Below are 21,826 nucleotides of genomic sequence, written 5' to 3'. Positions count from 1 at the left end.
AAAAGCTTCACATGAATGGTGGTAGGGAGCAGGCGATGTCTGATTTAGAAAGCTTCCTAGCCCATAATCTTTCTAAAGTGGCTAAGGTTCCTTTCTTAGCCTGGAAAGTCTTTTCCCAACTCGAAAGTGCGTGCTTTAACTTGCTGTCTCTGTAGCCAATAGGCAATTTCTGGCTATCTTGATTGATTCTATGCCTTTCCTTCCTGCCGGCTTGGTAACTCTACCCCGTAGATCTCTTATTTAGTTGGTTGGTCTCTGTCTCTCGACTCTCCGGTTAGTAGGTCAATCAATGTCGGTTTGATGGTTGGTGGCTTGACTTTCGCTTCGATAGTGAATGGCTAAACCAAGATCTCCCCTTCCGCTTCGGTCTCGGTGACTGTGATAAAGAAACCTTCCCTCTTGTCTTTCCTGAAAGTCTGGGTGTTAAACGACTCTAAAGAGAGTGAGTGCCCAACGAACGGAGAAAAAGGCTACAGTCTATGACGCAAATCTTCAGAGAGATGTTGCATAAAACCGTAAAATGCTACGTGGATTACCCAGCCGTAAAAGCCGTAAAGGAGTCGACCACTTGGCGGATTTACGAAAACTCTTCTTTAGGCTTAGGCAATACAACCTGAAGATGAACCCTCTAAAGTGCTTCTTCGGAGTATCGTCAGGGAAACTCTTCGGAGTCATAGTACGAAAGAATGGGATTAGGCTGTATCCCGCAAAAACAAAAGACATACTGGGGATGCCTAATACTACTAATATCAAGGAATTGAGAGGCTTCCAAGGGTGGGTGGCCTATATAATCAGGTTTCTCGCCAATAGATAAGGAAAGCGCCAACCTTTTCTCGCCTCTAAGTCAGAAGTCTGGGGAACTAGAGGTGATAAAGAAAGGAATGGCGCAGAGGGGGATGAGGACCCGAATTCCATTCTTTGAGTGAACAGCCTGTAGCCAATCGATCAAGACTAGGTGATGCACCAAGACAGATTAGCACGCCTCCGGGTAATTAAGAAGAAAAAAGATACCAGAGATCGGTTTAGAAGATAAGATTTATTTGACTTTTTTCTTCACCCTATTCGAAAGAGAGTGAGTGGCGGATTCAGAAAAAGGCTATTCTTTCGCAGAGGGAAGGGCGAAGTCAAAACCCTTTGGGTATAGGAAGATGCCATTGAATGGCTTGGTCGAGCCTCTGTCTTAAGCAAAGAAAGATCAAGAGTTCTTAGATCCGACTAAGAGTCATTCTTTTCAAAAAATCCTTTCCTTCCTTTTCTAGTGAAAGCGGAATCACAACTGTGCAACAACCCCTGCTTCCACTGAATCCATAGGACGGCTAGCAGCCTCAATAGCTATTACCTCCCTGCCACACCTCCCTCCGCTAGGAAATAGATTCTAACGGGTCTGATGTCGTCTGCCGGCCAAGAACAGGAACTTATTCGCTGTAAAATGGACCCCCGGTAATGGCCCGAGAACAAACGAAAGTGCAGGCCTTTTTGCTTTAAGCCTTAGTACGGCTATGTCATGGCTTTTATTAAGCACCCCTATGGACCCACCGTACTCACCTCAGGTGATCAAACAAAGGGAGCCAAGGAAGAAAGTCTCACAAAGCATAGACGCTACCTCTATTCAAAGCTTTCCCGTTCCCAGGGCATCTCCTTCTGCTGTGAGGCTATTTTAGTGAGGTCCTGGGGTTCCAGAAGGTAGATTGCCTTTTCCTTCAGTGATTGAAGTTTTCCCAGTTGTTCCAAATCTCGTTTCATAATCCTTGCAGTCAGTCTTGCTGCATTCGTCTTTGATCTTCGATCGTGTAAGCTGCCCTGCCTCTTTCTTTCCTCTTTAGGTAATGCTCTCTGCCCTCCTTGGATTCCTTCTTCCGGAAATGTGTAATAGTCCTTGCAGGAAATGAAGCCCCATCCGGGGAATGCTCCTCGTGTGCCCTTTCGATTCTGGTAGCATTCCGGGTGAGATGCCAAAGCCAAAGAGTGCCCCTTTTGTCTGTCTCTTTATTCGCACAGTGCCTAGTTGAGGATTTATACATCTAGCTATATCTCGCATCCGATTCGAAAGAGCTTTCTCCATTGAAGTATGAAGCCTAACTGTCTTAAATCACCGGACATTTCATAGATCAATAGGCTAGGTCTACTTCAGTACAGGTATCAGTCCAGTCCAGTCTCAGTCAGTAATGGATGGGAGAGTCCAGTAATGAATGAAAGGTTTGGAAAGTAGGGGCTGATTCCTGTGCTCTTTCTTCCACCCAAGAGTATAGACAGCACACATAACCAAGCGAAGCACCAGGAGAAAAGCTAAGAGCTCAGTGAACGGAGTCAGGCCAGACAACTTACCATTACCTAGTCCGTCCGGGTCCGGAGCAGCATCGTCGGTTCTACTCTATCCTATGCTCTCTCTCGGGGCAAGGTAAGCTTTAGCTTATTGCACGCCTGCCTTTCTTTATAGGGCGCACTCTCTTCCTTTATGAAGGAACCGAAGCCAGAGGTTGTCTGTCTTCGCTCCGATAGACATCGGTAAATTCATCGAATCGGAATACCACACCGCCCAATGCTTCCCTGTACCCTTTCTACAGCTCCTTGTACTCCTTGCTTAACAGCGCTGGAAAAGATGCTGCCCTACCTTACCTGGATCGGCTTCATTCATTGTCGCATCCATTTCCTCCTTCATTCGATTCCGCAGAAAGGAAGTCCTCGCTCATGCTTATCCTCGTTGGGAATGATTTGCCAGATCTAAAAAATGATATCAATCATTAGACTCTCCCGTCTTTTCACCCTATCAAAAAAGAGTCAAAGCTCAAAGGCACATCATTGGCATTGGTAGGGCCAGTGCCCCTCCTTGTATTTCTTGGAACTGACTTAGAAGTTCTTGGCCTCCGCCCTTTCGAAAGCTCATGGAATGGTTTTATAGATAATGCCTTCCGAGAGCTTTCGAAAGCTTTCTTTCCCTTTCCATCGTACTCGGGCATCATCCTTCTCTCTTGCTCGAACAGAAGGAGCATCCACCTACTCGCACTGGGACCTAATCTACATCACACCTAGAGCCCGGATCCGGTAAGGTACGGCGGAGGTCTTAGGCACCTACCACCGCCCTAAATCGAGGGGTCGTTATTCTATTTATATAGCAGCCAGCTTACTGTAAGCCAAACGAGGACGATAGTGAGACCTCGTCTAGATAAAGGAGGTTAGATCCCGGGGATAAGAGTTCGGTTTTCTATTCTGCCAACTTCTACTCTGCGGTTACCGACATAGCGCTGCTCTTTGGGGGCGAAGGTTATGCTTAGTGTCCATTAGACTATGGAGAACTACTGGTACCGGGCTAGAAAGACAGACAACATCTTATGAGAAGGGCATGTAGCTCGAGACAATCGTTGGCCAGTTCCTGACTTGCGTACGAAGAAAGGGGCAGACGGATTCGGCCATTTATTACCGCTAGAATAGAATCAGACTATACTACTGAGGGTTATCCACGACTAAGGGGATAGCAAGAGCACTTGCCTAGCCTAGCCTTCTGGAAAGGAGATAGATTCAAGTGAAGGCTCGTATTCTGAACTGAACTTTCTTTAGAAACGAAATGAAATAAGGACTTGGGAATGCCAGCCCTAAATCAGTTTACCGAAACTCCGATTGATTGGACGGAAACCTCAACTTACCGATTGGATTCTCGAACAGGTGTGGGTAAGAATCCCGCCATTTACAAATACCGACCCCGTAGAAGTAGCAACCCAAGCCCAACCACGGATGCCAAAACAGGGTTCAAAAACCGAAATAAATCCCTTCTTTGAACTTCCTCCCAGATACATGGCTTACATAGCCGGCTCAACATTCTTGGAAAACAATCGAATCGAGGGTCCGGAGGAGACTTGGCCATTCAATCTTGTGAACTAATCGAGACCGAAATTGGAAAAAGAGATACGAACGGAGAGGAATAACCAATCGATGAAAGAACATGAAACCATTCTGTTTCAATAGAGGTACGAGAAAGGGTTGGGGGCAATGAAGTAGGTGAAGTGGTTGGATTTTGCGAGCTGTTCCAACCACTGCTGGATGTGATTCCAAGAGCCGAACGAGAATGAATACCACACAGAAGAGTCAAGACCGGACTCCCTAATAGAATGTTTAACCGATCCATTCCGGATCGACCGAATTGGTACAGAAGTTGTAACATGGGAAAACCACGGAAAACACGACTTATTTGAATAACCCGGTGACCTACCAATTGTAGAAGTAGGATCTTTGGCAAGCAATAAGCACTTAAATAATACAATTCGAGTGTACCATCTTCTTTCTCATTTCGAGGAAAAGGTGCGGGAGGAAAAGGAAACAACGGAGGGATCCAAATCGGACCTAAATGGGAATGACATGAAAAGTCTTTTTCAAAACCTAGCATTAAGGGCGTTACGACGATATACGAGAGGAACGGAGAAAAACTCGTGATTGGTGTGGAGGGGAAGATCTGTTTATGATATAGTTCAAGAAAGAGTCGTCTCATTTCCGTACTTCTTCGTTCTTTCTAATTCATTCACTTCAAGGCTGGTTCTGAACGCCGCGTAACATCATCATCAAGAGAGATCCCTTCCACCCAACCAAAACGATGATCTTACAACGAGAGATCCGCGTTCTGGATGGCTCTCCTAATCCGGCGATAGGGAACGCTTTGTCGGGTGCCATCTTTCACTATCTGAGTGACCTAGGAGTGAGAGGTGCGTTCACTCAAAAGCTCCCCTTGCGGCGAATGTAGAAGACCCCCGAATTTCTACATATCGCGCAAGAATGGACTCTGGATGAAAGTTATCATGGACCAATGCAGCCTCCACATGGCGCTCCACAATGACTTGGGCTTCTAGAATGGACACCATCCGGCGGAGGTCATCATTCCCCCCGAAATTAAGGAAAAGGTACCTGTTCTAAAGGAGGCTCCTTCGGCTGTCATCCCCGAGAAGAGGCTGGTCCAATTGGGGAATAACAACCGGTTGAGGTACCGGCGGAGCTTCGGGGGGAGTAACCGGTTCTTCCGGCAATGGCACTGGACTAGGTGGTGGCGAGAAAGCGTTCCTTCCATCGCAAGAGGCGATTTCAGGATATGGGATTCCTACCCATCCTATGAGAACGAAAGACAGGATTACCAAAAACCAAGTCTTTCGTTCCAAAGAGTCCGAAGAAAGAAAGTTTTTTATCACTTCTTTCTCCTTTCTCACTTCTTTTAGCACTCGATAAAATATTATTAAAGAATGCAGTATGAATAGAATGAAGAACGATAGATCCTCGTCCAAGAAGAATTTACTTCTTTCTGGAAGAGAATCATAAGGAAGTTGGATGGGTGAGAATTCGACAAAGAAAGAATCGACGAACATTTTTCTGGTTTTGATTTTTGGCTCCTCTTCCTGTTCTATTGATCAGAAGCATCCAGCAGCCTCACGCCGGTTTCGAATTCGATTCGAAGTGAAAAAAGGAGAATGTCCTACTTCGCTTCGAGCCAGCAACTTGTTACGAGTTGATAGGTTTGGAACCCTCTTTCTTTTCTTTGCTGATTCCTCTCAATGAAATTTGCCATGTTGCACTAAGTTACTTACGGATGTATGCATGCAGTCCGGGAACACTTTGGGGTGAACACCCATCCAAAGAAGTAGGGTCAATAGTTCAGCATTTAGGCCGTAACATTTAGCAACAAAAAAATCTTTAACCCAACAAGTGCTCTCCGAACCAAGCTAGATAGTCTCCTATCACTAGGCTCACCAACCAACCTGGACTTTGATTCTTATTATTCCTACCGGATATCAAAACCATAAGGATTGTTTCCAGCCATGAGTTCCCATATGACATAAGCGCTCTTGGGTGGGCTGGGCCATTCCATCAAATCTTTGAGAAGAGGCCAAATCTCGTATTTGATGGTCGGCGTGGCGATAGGCTTCGCTTCTACGACTGCCTTCCCAGCCGTTGCAAACACTGAGCGAGAAGGGTAAGGGGCTCACAAACAATGTCGTTGCGCGGGGATGCGATTCGCCAAGCTGGGGCAAACAAAGGCGTCCGGCCCTACCGGATTAGGAATGCGAAGGCCTTTACTTCGAAAGGAGACCCGGGAAAGAAAGAGCGTTGCTATTGACCGTAGTGACTTCGAATCAATAGGCCTCTCCTTTTTTTTATCATTTTGTTTGAGGCGGGCCAAATAGAGAATGAAATGCCGAAATAGGAGAAGGGTTCCAAACCTCCCTAAACCACGACCTAAAGCCTTTCAGTAGCGCCCTTAGAATCTAAGCCTTTTGAAGCGCCAGTAGTTGTAGCTGTGGGTAGGGCTTTCGTTCTTATCGCTCCGGGTTCCGATCTATATGACCTCCCGGCGGTACAAAGTACACCTCTTCCGTAGAGGCAGGTAGTAACCTAACCTTTAAGACTTTGTTCAATGGGGAGCCCTCAACTCTATCAATGGAAAGATCTCCGTGCGTGGCATGATAAGGAATCCTAGAAAAGATCGATTGAGACTCCCTCCCCGGTCCCACGAAGATCTCTACGTATTTGTCCAGTTCAGGACAACTGAGATCTTCCGGTCTTCGCGCGTGGGAGCAGCTCAAACAAAGAAAGAAGAGTCTGGTCTGAATTCAGGCCCGTCCCGCCCGTCTGCTGCTAGGTTCGGGAATGGCGCCAGCCGAGGGCGCCGCTATGCCCCGCTGGTCTGCTGCGGCCGGCCCCCGGACTATGCAAAAGAATCGAGGCCGGGCGGTCTCGTCCATAGTGGTTCCCCCCGCCTTTGGTGATTGACCAAACAAAGAGGCCTAGATCTATGCCTCTTAATGAATCGAATGGTCCTTCGACCTTCATTTGATTCCGACGGTCGGCATAGATCTCATGAGACCCGTCCACTATTACTACGAAAAAAGCCCTGCCCTTTTCCTTCGCTACTAGGAGAGTAAGCAACTTCTATTAGCGCCAGACCTTGAGTCGAATTGATCGTGTCATGTGCAACGTCCATCAATGATGGTTCATTAATGTCCATTGATTTAGACTCCTTCCCCCTTCCCAACTACGAATAAGATCGAGAGGAGCCCGAAAGCCCCCAAACCAAGAACGAAAACGGAAGCCTTTCGATTCACTCCCCATTCTCTCAACAATAAAGCTCGCGCTCGAGCCCTGGGCAGGTCGGTCGGGTCTTTCCCTGTTGTTCTGTTCCCGCCACGAGAAAGACGGACGGACGAGGTATGCCCAGCGCGCGGAGGATCCGTTGCGAGTTTCTGTTGTCTCGGTAGGGAACTGTACGATCTTTTCCCCTATTGTATTGAAAAAATAAAAAAAAGAGGTCAGTGCTACGGCCCCCTATTGTTTGATCCAATATTGACCGGGGCCCCGGCTTCCATAGGTCCTTAGTTTGACCTCCCGTAGTGGTCCTCGCTTTTAATAAAGCGGAGCGGGCCCGTACTTGCTCAGCGTGCTCCCCTTTTGTCGAGTGCCCCGCCCGGTTCACAGGGCTGTTGGCCTACCAAGAACTTGCCCGCTGCTCCTGCCGCCCGCCAAGCGGGCGGAGCGCTCGTTATCCTTACTGTTTTCTCTGCTGGGGCCCACTCCCATTGCTCTAGCCATAAGCTATGGCAGCTCCAGCTCGCAACCACAGGGGCCCGCCCTGCGAGGCCAGAGTGGGCTCCGCGGTCAGTCCCCATTCGAATTACGTTAGGGGCTCTTTCGCTTTTGCCAGATCTAGAGAGATACTACGAGTCCTCCGTCCCAGATTCCATCGCCGCGGCCATCTGGTTCACCGGTACTACCAAAAAGTCTCATGCTTACGTGACTCTTACTGATGGTTTTATTATCTTGGACCACGAAGACCCCGGTCGTGCTTCTGGTTTCCATTCCCATCATCATATTGATGATAAATCTCCTCGTGCTCTGCCATAAGAACTTGGAGTCCGTATCATGGTGAAGGTAAGGTAACGCTGTGATTCTTGCTCAAAAAACAGACCGAACGCGTTCGAGTTATTGGCTCGTCCAACCCGGCAGCATTCATGAGTCGTTCGTTCAACTGTCCCTCGGAGACACGGTCGAGAAGTACCATGCATGGTTGCCCCCCGTCCTTTCTTTCTCTCGGTCCCACCCCGCAAGATATGGCTCAGTCAAAAAACGGCCCCGGCGCGAGCCTTATTTTTTTAGTAAAGTCAAGCTCCCTAAAGACTAAAGAAATGGATTAAGAAAAGGGGGACTTCTGCAACGGGCTATGCCACCCAAAGCAAGAACGGGAAGTCGCATCCGTCCCATCGCAAGCACCTACAATGTCATGATCACATTGGTTTACCCTTTTTTCTTTGGTAGTTCAACGGACGGTCGCCCCTCCAACAAGAAAAGGTATAAATATGGAAACTTCTCTGCCATTTAGATCGGAGAATTTATGGAGGAAATCGGGTTTTAAATTTCCAGAAACCGCACGATTGTATAGCCAAAGGGAATACGCCGCGCCTAAAATCATCCCAAGCGCTGCTAATGTGGCTACTAAGCTATTTCTTTGGAAAGCTCCTACTAAGATGGGAAATTCCCCGATAAAGCTGCTAGTACCAGGTGAACTCATATTGGCCAAAGTGGAAGAGAAGGAAATGGTAGAGAGATTCGGCATGGTGCTCACTGAACCTCCGTAATATCTAACAAGTCGAGTCTTATGTCGGTCATATAGAACACCAACACATAGAAAAAGGGCTGAAGAAACCAGTCCATGACTTAACATCGGTGGAATGCTACCTCCAATTCCCTGTATGTTCGATAGAGCCAAAGATTCCCCCCACTGATCGGAGTACGCCGATTACCCCCCGAACCGTACAAGATAGTTACCACCTATCATACGGCTTTCTAACTTCACTTCTTTTTTTGGTCGTTCCGCTCTGTCGATCGATGGTAGTATAAGAGATCTTTAACCCCACGAAATTTTTTACATAATGGTTCCTGCTTCCTACCCATAGTTAGCATCTATCTCCCCGGGTCATACTTTAGTATCACATCGTAGACCCCGCCCCAACTCTATCTTCCAACTCAGTGAACCGGAACATAGTGCATAGGTACTCTCTTAGGAGGCGAGCTAAGCCGCCGATCCCAAGGCCGCTCTTCCTGCATCAGGAAGAGGGTAAGGCCTTGACCGCTCAATGCAGCGGGGACGAGACGACGTGACATACTACGATCACGTACAGAAGTGCTGCCCCGGCTCGGCAATATGGAACCTCTCAACAGCTCCCGTTCCTTTATGAGGTCCTATCGGGATCGGTAGGCCCAAGCCTTTCTCCTCCCCCTGACCGAGCAGTAATTCCCCACGGCTGACAAATAGGAGTTGAGGCCGTAAAAGAAAGGCACCGGCCCCCATCCCCCCACTGGGATTTTGCTTTCCTTATCTACGTGCGCACTGCGTCAGCACTGGCGAAAAAAAAGGGTCGGCTTTACTGAAGAAGAAGGGGGGCCGGGTGCTTGTGGGCCCCCTCTGCAGCAAGAGCTTGTTTGACCCCCACTCCCCTTTCCCGAGAGGGGGCCGCGCTGTCTTTCCCCAGCGGCCGGCCAGTGGCGGCAGAAAACGAACTCGGGTGGGATCCGCGCCGTTCGCGTTTTCTTGTGTTGAGAGCCTTTCATTCTCTTATAGAAGCCCGCGTCCACGCCGGGGACGGGTAAAGCCCAGCGAAGCAGCAGGGAGCACTGAGCAATGGGGGGGATGAGGGCGACTCCGCCCATGGGTTGGACCACACCACAGGCGGAAGTCCTTCCACGGCAGGAGAAGGGCAGGGCAGCGTCCTCGTTGTCGGACCGGAACAAGAAAGGGAAGCTAGTCGTTGGAGAGAAGACAAGGCTCGTGGACTACGACTCCACAGAAGAGCCTGACTCTATAGAGGCGCTAGCGCGCTACAACTAGCACTTTGAAGCCAGCTGAAGGATGCGCGCTAGTAGCGCGCAACGGCTTTCAAGCTTGACTCATAGGGCTTTCTAGAGAGAAGTGAGTAAGGGGCTCGCTTCGCTTTTGTTGCGGAGCTCGCTGCCTTCCCACCTCTGCTTAGCGTTCCACTTGTGATCCTGGATGCAGTAGAGGATTTTGATAAATGCGCCCGAATGTTCCCCCTCGAGAAAGAGAAAGAAGAGAATCAAGGATTGATTCTCTTCTTTCATGTGAACGGCTCTATCTTGTATCGAAAGGTTTTTCGTGCTATACACCACGTTGAGAAAGACCAACCTCTTATGTACCGTACAATTTTTTTACCTCGAAAGGGAGGTCCTCCTTATGATGCTACGGACGGTTGTCCGAAATCCAAGGGGTAAACTCGGACTCGGATAGGATAGGATTGTGCGTGCCGGGCCCTTCGGGTGTCCTATTTTGGACGAGTTTACCGTACCTCCGGCCCAACTCTTACGCGACCGTAATATTTTGTTACGTTCCACCGCTCTTACGCCAAAAAGAAAAGGTTTCACACGAGCTCCCGTTCTGCGGCGTGGTGGCAGGACCGATAGGGGATTGGCTCCGGGTGTAGATAGGGTCAAATCTGCAGGGGTCATGCAAAGACATAGGCCCCTTCCCTTCTCTTTTGGATGAATGGAGTGGTTTAGAAGGCGCTTTCCGATCTAAGGTCCCTCGGAGCGAAGGGTTAGGCAGGTAGTATGGGCCCTCTGACTTCCAGCTATGTGCTGTGCGGCTCTCGCGAAGCGAATGAAGGGAAGCTCTTCGAGCTTTCTCTGCCAGAGAGAGTAGAGAAGGGTAGAAGCGACTCGTCGTCGAAGCGATAGCTTCCGGGACGAAGCCAAGCCTAAAAGATCGACTTGGCGCAGGAGGGTAAGCATTCTGAGCTAGAAGGAGGCAAGCAAATGAAGGGAGGCATTACGGGCCGACTACTATACTATAGGCTACTTCTACCTTCTATAGTGGCCCTTCCACTTTGGTGGAATTGTTGTTTGTATTGGTACTGAATGAACATATCAAACAAAGGCGAGCCCTTCTCCGGCCTGGGAAAAGCAGCGAACTCTAGAAGCTAGGGCCTTGTTCACCTTTGGACACGAACACTATTCAGTTCTCAGCGGAAACCCGCCTTAGAGATTGAACGTCGACAACTCTTATTGCCGTTCAATCTAAGAAAGCGCTGAGAGCTATAGCTTGTAGTGAGCAGCCCCCTTATGAAACCAACCGAAAGCAGCCTTTCTTTTGTACTTAAGGTTGTAGTTAAGGTTTGGAACCCTTGCAACTATGATAGAAAGCCGTTTGCTTGTTGCCAAAGCCTTCGCCTTTCTTTTGAATCAAAGTAGGTCGCGACTGTTGTATTTGAGTCGGTCGGGGGAAGCGACCGCTTCGTAGACAGCTCCGCTTCCTCGTCTTGCTTCTGGAAAAGCTTATTCTACTTTGCTTGCTTCTCTCGCGCTTGCTTGCGCGAAGGCTTAAAGTCCTTTTCGCTAGGTCCAAAAGCTTCCGTCAAAGCGAAAGATCTGATCCAACCCGCATATTGAGCGCAGCTGATATGCGGCTACGGCTAGGCGATCATATCATGCCAAAAATATTTTTTTTTGATAGAGAGAATCCCCTAGATATACAGATAGAATAGATGTTCATGGATAGACAGACATTCCATTGATTCGTTCGTTTTGGAGCTGAAAAAGCTCGTCGATCCAAATGAATCATTCTTCTGGTCTCTCTTCGCCCCCCGCCCCGAAACTGACCCACAGCACAACGCCCATTCGCTTCGCGCGCGGGAAGGCAACGAAGTTCAGTTCATGATACCGCAGCGCGGAGTGGAGCAGCCGCGACACGAAGTTCCTTACCTTAGCTGGATATCGCTGGTGCCACCTAAACGGTAGGTAGGCGGCGGATGTGTGACGTTTGGAGTTGTCGTTCGTGCACCTGTCCCCAATGGAAGAATGAGTGATCCGTTCCCCTGCAGATCATGGCCTTACCACTCGGTCCCCGATGGCCAGCGGGGGATTCGGTATAGCAGCTCACGGTCGTTTGCGCTGCGCGTTCCCGCTGGACTGGACACGTGTTAGCTGTAGGAAGTATGGTTCCGAAAGTGACTTCGGTTCGCCAGTTCAGGCTCAACTCCTCGCTTTACGTTAGCGGACCTAGAGGTCGGGCCGGGGCTCTGCGCTCTTTCTTTCTGTGTGGGACGATGCCGGGGGGAGAAGGGAATGCGTCGAGGCGGCCAACAACAACAACACAACTACATTTTGGCTTTTCCCTCCATGAGATGAGCCCAGTGCATTGGACCGATGGATAAGAGAACTGAGCTGGCCAAAAAAGCGCTTGGGCGCTCTACGTACGATGTAGACTCCATCAGATACATATCGATTTCTTTTCTTTCTGATGGATCAAGAATCGATAGTTGTCTCATCAATAGATAGAAAGAGGAGATTTCCTCTCTAGCCATTCCTACTCTTTCGATCTATCAGAACAGATCAGGCTATCTATCAATCGATTTTAAAATAGCACGTTCATATCGCTTTTCGTTCATTTCCGCCACGCCAACATAGATAGCCGCCATAATAAGAAGCAAGCAGGCGAAGCAGCTAGAAGCGCTCGCAACTAGTAACGCCCTAGAATTCTTATTCACGAATGAATTGGGAAAGCCAACAGAAAGATTCGATTCTGACTTCGTAGAGCCGGTGCTGCTGTTGCCTGCGCGTAGGGCCGTCCCCCACTCCCGTCCCGGGGCGCTAAGGGGCTTTTGTTTTTGGAATAGACGGCAGTGTTTTGCTGACGCCTAGAATCAAGCTTTTGTTGCGACATGCTATCTTTTCTCCCCCATTGCTAGTAGGTTGATGGGTCGCACGCCCGGCACACATGTTTTGGCCTTGTGTGTCCATAACTCAAAATAGGTGACCTAACGGCCGCCGCCCGACTAAACATACCAATAGTCACCAGATTCATATGGGCTACTGAGGAGTAAGCAATGATCTTCTTAAGATCGATCTGTCTTGAAGTGGTCAAGGAAGTATATATTATAGCAATCGCGCTTGGAGTATAAATGAAAGGAGTGGAACAAAGTGTCGCTTCGGGAAACATGGGTATTGAAAATCTTAAAAACCCGTAGGTTCCCAATTTTAAAAGAATTCCTGCCAAGATGACGGATCCTGCCGTAGGTGCCTCTACATGAGCTTCGGGTAACCAAATATGAACTGGTACCATAGGCACTTTGACGGCGAAAGAGGCGAAAGAAGCAATCCATAGAAAGATTTGGCGCCGCTCACTAAATTCTGTGGTTAATGATATTTGTAAATCGGTGGTTCCTGTTTGGAGAAGAATCAACAGAATAGCTAATAGCATAAAAACAGATCCAAGTAAAGTATAAAGGAAAAACTGATATGCTGCCTTGATCTTTCTTTGTCTCGAACCCCATACCCCTATAATAATGGTAGAGTAAGGGGTGGCCCCAAAGCGGAATTGACCGGTGGTGGTTGGTCGAAGCTCCAGTAGGTAGCCACTCCCTTCTCAGGGAACCGTACGTGAGACTTCCGCATCATACGGCTCCGTCCCGAGCTTCCGTCGTCGGCCCTTGTCATTAGACCACTATCTATGCATGTATTTTTAGCCTGGACTCTCGAATCTTTTGCTTCTTGGGTGGTGGCGAACAATGCAGCTTGCGTTGCGGGAGATGCCCGCCCGTAGGGTAGGGCCCGGCCTGCTTCTCGCCCGAAAGAACCACTTACTAGCTAGCCGGACTAGTGGGGGGCCTCATCTAGAGACATACTGAAACCCATGCCTTTCGAACCGAAGGCAACGCCCGTCTTCCAAATCAAAGGATAAATGGGCTCGTTGGGAAGAGGATAGAGTGCGGCCTGTAGAGCACATGTAACGCACAGTCGGGTTGTTCACACACCGGATCTCTCTCTATCTATCTTTAGATATCTATAGAGAGAGATGTGAAAGTAATAGCCTTATGTTATGGCCGCCCCCCCCCCGACTTACGGCCTTTACGCTACTGCTACTGTGATGTGAGCGGTTCAAATTGGTTTGATCTTTCCCCATTATCCTGGCCAAAACTTGTACGCAGCACTTGTACGGAGGTGCAGGCATAAAGGTTTGGAACTCTTTTTTTATCTGAATCTTAAGAAGAGGACCCTACCCCATTCTCGAACCTTCTGCCGAGCTCTCCCCTGCCCGCATTTCCTTTTGACGGGGCCAAAGAAATGTCTCCACCTGCTGCCAACAGTCTTTCTTCGGAATTCTACTGAACGGGTCGATCCTCCCCTCCCCTTTGTTTTAGCAACAACTCCTAAGGTCTCCTCGCCAAGAGCTTCCCGGCGACGACAGAGGAACCAACCCGCCTGCTGTGGCGGGGCGGCTTTTTTGTTTCACAATAAGACCTGGACGATTATCCCTACCCTCGGTAGCTTACGAGTTTACGTCCATCCCTGGTCGGGTACAATTTCCTTTCGATTTCTCCCTTGTAGCCGTTACCCGAATTCGCGCAAGTGTGTCTACACCCCCCAAACTGACTTGACGAGGAATCCATTCTCGCGAACAAACACAACCCCTATACACACCTAGGAGCACCCCTTCCTGCATATCCATACAAGACCCGAGTAGGCGGGTCGAGGTCCTACGAGGTACCCACTACTCGGAGTACCCTCCCAAAAGGAAAAAGATGTGTCTGTCAGGTTCGCTTCTTCTTAGTTGGGCGGGTTCGACCAGAAATGCTATGCTTACACACAAGACTACCCCTCTTCCCGAAAGCTTCGCGGGGACTACTTTACGATGACGGACGACCGCCCGTAGGGGGTTTACTGCACAAGGCCCCTGCAGAGGAAAAGCTTTATCCCAGCGAATAGAAGATGCTCAGCTCCGCACAACATAGGGATTGGCACGCTTTCGGGAAGAACATAGAATAGTAGAGGATCCAGCATGCGGAACACGGCGATCATTAGAAATTCACGAATTAGAGATGCTGTAATATACTCTTTCCCATAACTTCTCATACCAGACCAACCCACTAAAATGCAAATAGGGATCAGAAATGTGGTCAATATCACGAAGAATAAAGAGATACCGTCTATACCAAAATAAAAATTGATGTTTTCATAAGGAAGCCATCGAAGGCTTTCCACAAATTGAGATTTGGCCGTAGAAGGATCGAATTGTATCCGAGGAACAGGGGAATACAAAAAAGTAATAAGAGAGGCGCAAAGACCAATCAATCGTATCGGTCGTATTCTTGAATTTGGAATGAAAAGAAGAGTAATACTTCCTAGCACGGGACAAAGAATAGGACCACTTAGATCAGAATAGCATTCAAAGAAATGTTCTAACATAGAGTCGAATCGAACATGTTAGAGATTAGTTGACAACAGTCAAAAGATAGGCGCCTAATTCCAATACGATAGGGCTCTATCAGTGCAAGTCAGCGGAACACCGTGATTGATGAGTGGGTAGGTGGGTTAGGTGCACCTCTCGCCCTGTGGGAAGTAATGAGGCTAGTCTCCTCTCCCCCCCCCTCCTGAATGAAGAAGTTGTGGGGCCCCCTTCCCGCGTATGCGTCTTTATTTAGATTTTTTCTATTTTTCCATTCTTCATCCAATGGAGAATCTTTAAAAAAAAAAAGATATCTCTGGCAAAACGAAATTCGTCGATTTCAATCCAAGGTGCACCTTGCCTTTTTTCAGGTAGCTTTGTTACGCCTATTCAGCTAGTGGGGCATTGGTCATAGCCGAAATTCGTCGAAGGGATAAAAAAAAGAAAGAATTGAAAGAAAGGGAAGTTTTGTCTTTCTTTCAATCCAACAAAGAAACCACTCAAAAATGAAAGTTAGATAAAGAAGTTTTAGTAAGAACTAGCACTAGACTTCTTCCCCACTTTCGACTTTTCCTCTCTCCTTTTTTTTTTTTCTTCCCCCCGGGCTTTTCATTCTGTTTTATAGAGACCCGAGGAAATTTTAGAATTAATGTATAAAGGTGAGGCACTTTCCCCGGCATACGGAAAAAAAATCCAGGATGACGGCTTTCAAAGGACGAGTAAGGGACGGGGAGGGGGAGGCTCTCGAAAGCAAACGAGACTAGAAATAACATGGGAATTCGCACCATTCCTACGAGTGCTTTTGTCTCGAAGAGCCAACAAAGGGTCATACCTCTCTCTCTATCTCGGTCTCGGTTTAGCATCATATATCGATCTGGAGAATATTTTGATTGGCTGTAGTGCGGATTAAGGAGCTGCTCCTCCATGCTGTGGCTGTGGAGGTGGGGGCAGCCGCCCCCCTTGGGTTTTTTGGTGAAGGATCCTCATTTTTTTTACGGGCCCGCCGAATCCTGAAAAAAAGGTTCTTAAGTAAGCGTAGTAGGTGAGAGTAGGGGCGGTCGCCGCCTGATAGAGGCAGAAGCCGGGGCCACCGGAGCTATCTGCGTCAAGTGTGTCGATTGAAAGAGGAGGGGAGACAACTCAAATGCCAGCGCAAAAATAGAAAGAGTCGTGCCCTTCAAAGTGGAATTCTTCTAAGATCCATTGCTCGATTTTGCATGCTCTGCTCCCAAAATGCAGAGAGAATTTCGAGGGCAGATCCGAGTTGGTTGGTCCGGAAAGTCATGGGAGAGGCAGGCTAAGTGAAATAAAATAAGATACTGGTGCTACTATAGAATCTTATGAATCACGCACGGCACACTTTCTATATCTCCTCCGTCTACAAGGTGAACAACTTAGCTTACAGCACAGCGTGTTCGCCACCACACCGGCTGGCTGGTGCATTGGCTTTACCGTAATAGAGGCGAGAGGTATGACCCTTCGATTCGAACGCCCCATATTTCGTGCCACGCGGAGCGTGGCATTTCCTTTTTTATAAAGTCCGTATAACTTCTAACCAAAAGATTCATTCTTTATGAATCAAGTACCAGGTACATTGCCTCTTTAAGTGAAGAAGAGAAGGGCTTTGTATAAAAAGTCTTGAGCCATGTTCGTCACCCTAGGCTCACCCATTATTTCATTTTTTTTTACATGGAGCTACGTCGACTTACGTACGTCTCGTTGACCAAACGATCAGGTATACCAGGTCACGTATCATCCCCTCTTTCCATAGAGGAGAGCTAAAGAAAAAGAAAAGAGATAGTGATCGTGCCGTAAGACCTTGTTCGTTTCTACTTGACGTTATTATTTCCTCGGTTTTTTTTAACCATAAGATAGCTTGCTTACTTAGCGCTTGCGCTAAGGATCTAATCAGAGTCAAACTTTTTTTTTTCGAAAAGTCTCAACGTCCTCGTTGAGAGTCGCTCTGCGAGACGTCCAGTAGTCTCTGACTTGGTCTTCGAATCGCACGTTTCAGCCCGTTCCCAGCTTGCCTCGCTCTCAGCTTGGCCCTTCTACTTGACTAAGTAGTATTCCACTCGTGCAGTGGGTGTATGGGCTAGCCCCCTCCTGTCGCAATGGTGTGGGGCGTCAGAGGCTGTTGCCCCGTGGCCAAGTCGAAGGGGCTTAAGTTCGACGCAGGGCTTTTTCGTTGTTAAGTTATAGCAGTATTGAGCAACATCCAACAGCTCCAGTCCTTCTGGTTTGCACTAAATAAAGTGCCTTAAGTAGCCCTCGAGGAGTCCGTTTATTCTCTCCGTCTGAGCTATCAAAGAGATACCGACCGTGGGCATCCGACCATCAGATACCGACAGTCGTCTTCTAACATTACCGACCTTTAAATATCGGGTTTTCATAAATTCATTTCACATAACATAAAAAAACCTCTTTTCATCATCAGAAACAACCGGATTTCCGACCTCTTGCATTGCATTACCATAACGAAAAAAAAAGAGAGATTGCTCGTGTGATTCGGAATGAACCTTTCTCGGTGGCGGAAAGGAATAGCGATGAATTCCTATGGAGCATCCAGGAACAAGAAAATGGAATCGGACGACGAATTCTTGCGTGGTCCAAGGAAAGAAAAGGTCGGCTTCCATTCCACGATTTCATCTATATTGAATCTGAATATCAGAATAGCTTATATAGTCATGATTCAATTTGGGTCCACTGACTTTTGATTGATTTATCATTTTTCGGATATGAGTGGAACAATGGAGAAATAGGAAGACTTTGGCGATTCATAATGGGATATCTAGAATATCTATGCCCCAGGACACATAAAATATGAATAATGAAACATGAAGAAGAGTATACCCTGTAGTGACATAGCAGTTCTCCTAATCGACTACTTATCATCATAATGAACATTCCACTTAAAAACGAAAAAAAAAGAAACTACTCGCCAGGAACTCAAATATCTGGTTCGCGAAGACCAGGCGCTTACCCTTTTTTTTTTTTTTTTTATCTATATCCTCCGCTGAAAAATGAAGACTAAGACAGGACTTTCGTGGAAAATAAAATAAAAAAAACCCTTTCTTTATCGGATTGGAATCGATGACTTAAGCTTCTTAGGGCGTTTAAAGAGCCTGACTCTACCGCTTAGTTCAAAGGGCCTATTTGATTCAATTCATGAATTAGCCCACTATGAGTTTACTGCATTTATATATAGTCTATATATAGTATATAAATATATATATAGACTATATCATTCGTATCTCTGTTACAACACGGCGAAACGAAATGGTTCGAATGAAATCCGATGATAAAAAAGAATAATAATTTGGAGGCTGTACACCTCATTTTCTTGGGATTGTAGTTCAATCGGTCAGAGCACCGCCCTGTCAAGGCGGAAGCTGCGGGTTCGAGCCCCGTCAGTCCCGACGGAATCCAATCTAATAAAAAATACATTAATTCATCTCTCCATTTTTTTGTGAAAAGGGGTACAAATAGCCGAATTTCATTCCCAACGGGGAGTCCTTTGTTAGGTAGGAACAAAGGACTCCCCAGCCCTTTACTACATCTCACATCGCATTGACTACCCCCAAGTCGGGGACGGAGGGAGGATCCTAAGCTTTCCGTCGAGCTTCATTAGATCCACCTTCCCTACGATGAATGATTTTTCGTTTTTTAGTAAAGTCTGCTCTTCATTCCCATCGGACTATTCAGCCCTTTATGAGCAGCAATCCTGGACGTTATTTCTTACTAATGAAGAATCTATTAGTAGCACCACTACCTTAGTCCTGGCTCAGACCAAGGCAAGATCTGATTAAACAAGAAGGAAACGGAAAGTCTCACATTGGTCTCGTCTGTCTCTACGCAAGCCCTGTCCCACGTCCCATTGTCTTCTTTTGTGTAGCTACCCTTTTTGAGTCTTTGAGCTGAGCTGATTGGAGCTTGGGATTCCATTAAGCACGAGTAAACATGCCTGAGCTAACACAAGGCAAAAGCAGATTCAGTTTCCACCTTTTTTCATCACTTCAGCCCGCTTGCCTTAATCCCGCTGTCCTCTTTCGATTATGCAATTTTATAAGTGTATAGTTTTGGCTTGTCCTTTCTTCCTATAAGTCGCTTTGGTAAGCTATTGCCTCACCAACTACGGCACGCGTGCAAAAAGAAGGAATTCCTTTCTTCCCCGTAGATCGTAATGGGGATAATCGAAAGAAGAATTTCTCAAGTCTTCCCTTGTTCTCGACGAAAACTAGATTAGAATCCCATGTATAGTTAGTACCTATAAGCAATCAACGATCTTTAAAAGAAGTGTCTATTCTTAGAAAGCGTCTTTCTCCGTCATTTTCATATCGCCTTCTTTATTGACGAAGACTAAAGCACCGAAGAAAGAAACTGGTGATCCTTCTTGAACTATACACATAATCCCTCCCCAGATCTAACTATTGAAAAATTTTGGGGTATAGAAAAATACTTCGATCCACCCTTTCCATTAGTAAGAAAGAAGGCATTCTATGCATCTTAATAGATGTCACTTGTTCTATAATACTGTAGCTATATGCTTCTTACTAGTCTTTTCCTACACCAGTTTGAGTCCTTACGAGTGAATTTCCTTACGTTACGAGAAGTTTGCATACACCCATATTAGTCATAGTGGAGGAACTACAAGACTGAGATCAAAGAGATGTGACAAGAAATTGCTTGATTTGCTTAGGATTTCAGATCTTAATAACTTATACCTCTTTTTCTTAGACCTTTTTATGAACTATGTACAGATGGACTGAGCGAAAAAGGGGAAGTCTGCTGGTATAAGCACGTGGTAGAGCCAAAACTCTGGCTTCTCAAGCTAGAAGCTACTTAGAGTCAGGGCTGGTGTAAGAGAGAAGAGAATGCATTTCCGGAATCTCAATGTTGCCGCATCAAAAGACGAGAACCCAATGGCAATCGCTGATCTGTTAGTGGACAGAGCTGCTGGGCAAAGAATTCTGTCATTCATGGACTGTCGCTTGGGTGGGATATAACCCTATTTTCATCTCCAAGGAGGACTAGGCAAAAGAGCCTTCCCTTGCACGGGTGTTCTTAGACAGACGGACTATTCTGATGGCAGGTGATGCCCTTCGGTCTGAATAAGGCGTCAGTTACCTACCAAAGAGCAATCAATCTCATCTTCCATTACTTTAGTGTAAAGATCGTAGAGGTTTTGTATATTGACGATGTAGTTTTTTAAGTCTTTCCCTGTATAGGTTCATTTGTCTGATCTCAAGACAGTCTTTGAGCGCGAGAAAGAATGAGTCGGAACTTTGGTCCCTCTTTTCTTATTCAATTGATAGTTTTGAACTACTGAAATCAGCCCTAGAGAAAGCTAGCCGGATGGATGTTCTGTCAAAGTACTTTTATGCCCTTCTTCTTAGGCCCGATTCCCACTTCTTCTTTTAGAATCGCCAACTAGGAGTAGAGTAGGAGGTCCTGTCTGCTTTTCCTCTCTATCTCGACCCTCTGTCGTCTAGCGGTGGCCAATCTCTCCTCCAGCAAAGCCAGAAGAGTCCTCTGCGAAAACAAAAAGAAGAGGATCGGTTAAAAATGCAAAGAGAAAGTCAAAAACTAAGCGACTCTTTTCTTACTTTGGCCTACAACTCTCTCCACGACCAGTCCCTTCTCTTGAATCTATCCTCCAAGAACACCTCCGCTGCCCGGAGTATGTCTTTGGGATCTTCCACCTCTCTCTATTCCCTCCGACCTTACAAGCTCCCTTGCTCTTTCCAACAAAAGGTTGTAATCTCGTTCGAGCTTGTCCGCTTCCCTTAACACCCTCTGGTTCTCTCTCTGGGCCGCTCGGTCCTTCTCTTGGACCTCAAGTTCGTTCCAGATCGGGTCCTGGGTCATTTCTTGATTTGCCCCAGAAGTCCCAGGCCGATCTTGGTTTTCAGTAAAAGGGAGAAAGGGGACCCCCCGTCTGGGGCAGGCGGTTGATTGAACCCTCCGCCCATTCCCCCTGACGCGGGTGGAAAAAATTGATACACAGCCCATCCCAATTTATCCATTAACAGCCACCCGCCTGAAAAGGCGATTTTCGAAAGAAGGAGCCATAAGAAAAAAGTACTTTCTTTGGAAATGATAACCACTTTACCAGTGGGAGAGAAAGCAAAAAATGAAGGAGAATTGCATTAGACCAAAGAACACGAATATAAAGAGTTGCACATATAGAATGTAGCATGATCCTTAGTTAACTCTTTTATCTTTCGCTCCTTGTTGCTCGCGGAGGGGCATAAAAAAAAAAAAGGGTACCAATGAAGCCGACCATTAATGACTAGTTAGAACACCAGGAGCGGTCTGATCCTTTCTTTTTTCATACAGACTGCTCTTAGAAAGATGAAAAAAAAAAAGCAAACTCTCAAAAATACCTCCCACTGAACCGCTAGTGCGCAATGACGACCAGCCCGCAAGCTACTCGATTTTATTTTATTAGCTGCTATTGATTCTTTTATAGATTATAGATGCTACTTACTTACGATGTTTTCTTTCACAAGGTAGCGCATCTATATAGCATAGCTGAAAGCAGACAAAAAAGCTGTTCCCATAGCCTTACGTAGGCTTAGCTTAGCCTCTTTCTCTATCTACATTTATATATGATTATTTTAC

At 47.0% G+C, this 21,826-nt stretch overlaps 2 protein-coding genes and 1 non-coding gene across 3 annotated transcripts; 1 reads left to right on the top strand and 2 right to left on the bottom strand.

Moving 5' to 3' along the window:
* Positions 1-2,580: 2,580 nt before the first annotated feature.
* On the bottom strand, positions 2,581-14,077 carry LOC125313367 (NADH-ubiquinone oxidoreductase chain 4-like). The gene is made up of 4 exons (XM_048273140.1): positions 14,050-14,077; positions 12,811-13,398; positions 8,302-8,724; positions 2,581-5,614 (listed from the first exon to the last, which is right to left on the bottom strand). Exons 1-4 carry the CDS (start codon positions 14,075-14,077, stop codon positions 5,526-5,528), a joined length of 1,128 nt encoding a protein of 375 aa, XP_048129097.1. The 3' UTR covers positions 2,581-5,525.
* On the bottom strand, positions 13,805-17,570 carry LOC125313373 (NADH-ubiquinone oxidoreductase chain 4-like). Its single transcript, XM_048273147.1, has one exon. It carries the CDS (start codon positions 15,220-15,222, stop codon positions 14,695-14,697), a length of 528 nt encoding a protein of 175 aa, XP_048129104.1. The 5' UTR covers positions 15,223-17,570; the 3' UTR covers positions 13,805-14,694.
* A 977-nt stretch (positions 17,571-18,547) lies between these two features.
* TRNAD-GUC lies at positions 18,548-18,621 on the top strand. Its single transcript has one exon. It is a non-coding gene; the product is annotated as a tRNA-Asp (tRNA).
* The last annotated feature ends 3,205 nt before the right edge of the window (positions 18,622-21,826 follow it).

The sequence above is a fragment of the Rhodamnia argentea genome, unplaced genomic scaffold (assembly GCF_020921035.1).
Source record: "Rhodamnia argentea isolate NSW1041297 unplaced genomic scaffold, ASM2092103v1 Rarg_v2.18, whole genome shotgun sequence".
NCBI classification, from domain to species: Eukaryota; Viridiplantae; Streptophyta; class Magnoliopsida; order Myrtales; family Myrtaceae; genus Rhodamnia; species Rhodamnia argentea.
The sequence above is the reverse complement of the archived record's forward strand: the minus strand, read 5'-3'. Positions and strand labels throughout refer to the sequence as shown.

What these genes read in the sequence shown, in the direction of transcription:
- LOC125313367 (XM_048273140.1), bottom strand. Translation starts at nt 14,077, where the DNA reads ATGCGGGCAGGGGAGAGCTCGGCAGAAG. An exon ending in AGGGGAGAGCTCGGCAGAAG is followed by an intron (nt 13,399 to 14,049) that starts GTTCGAGAATGG and finishes TTCCCTGAGAAG; the next exon opens with GGAGTGGCTACCTACTGGAG. An exon ending in GACTATTGGTATGTTTAGTC is followed by an intron (nt 8,725 to 12,810) that starts GGGCGGCGGCCG and finishes CTTTGGCTCTAT; the next exon opens with CGAACATACAGGGAATTGGA.
- LOC125313373 (XM_048273147.1), bottom strand. Translation starts at nt 15,222, where the DNA reads ATGTTAGAACATTTCTTTGAATGCTATTCTGATCTAAGTGGTCCTATT.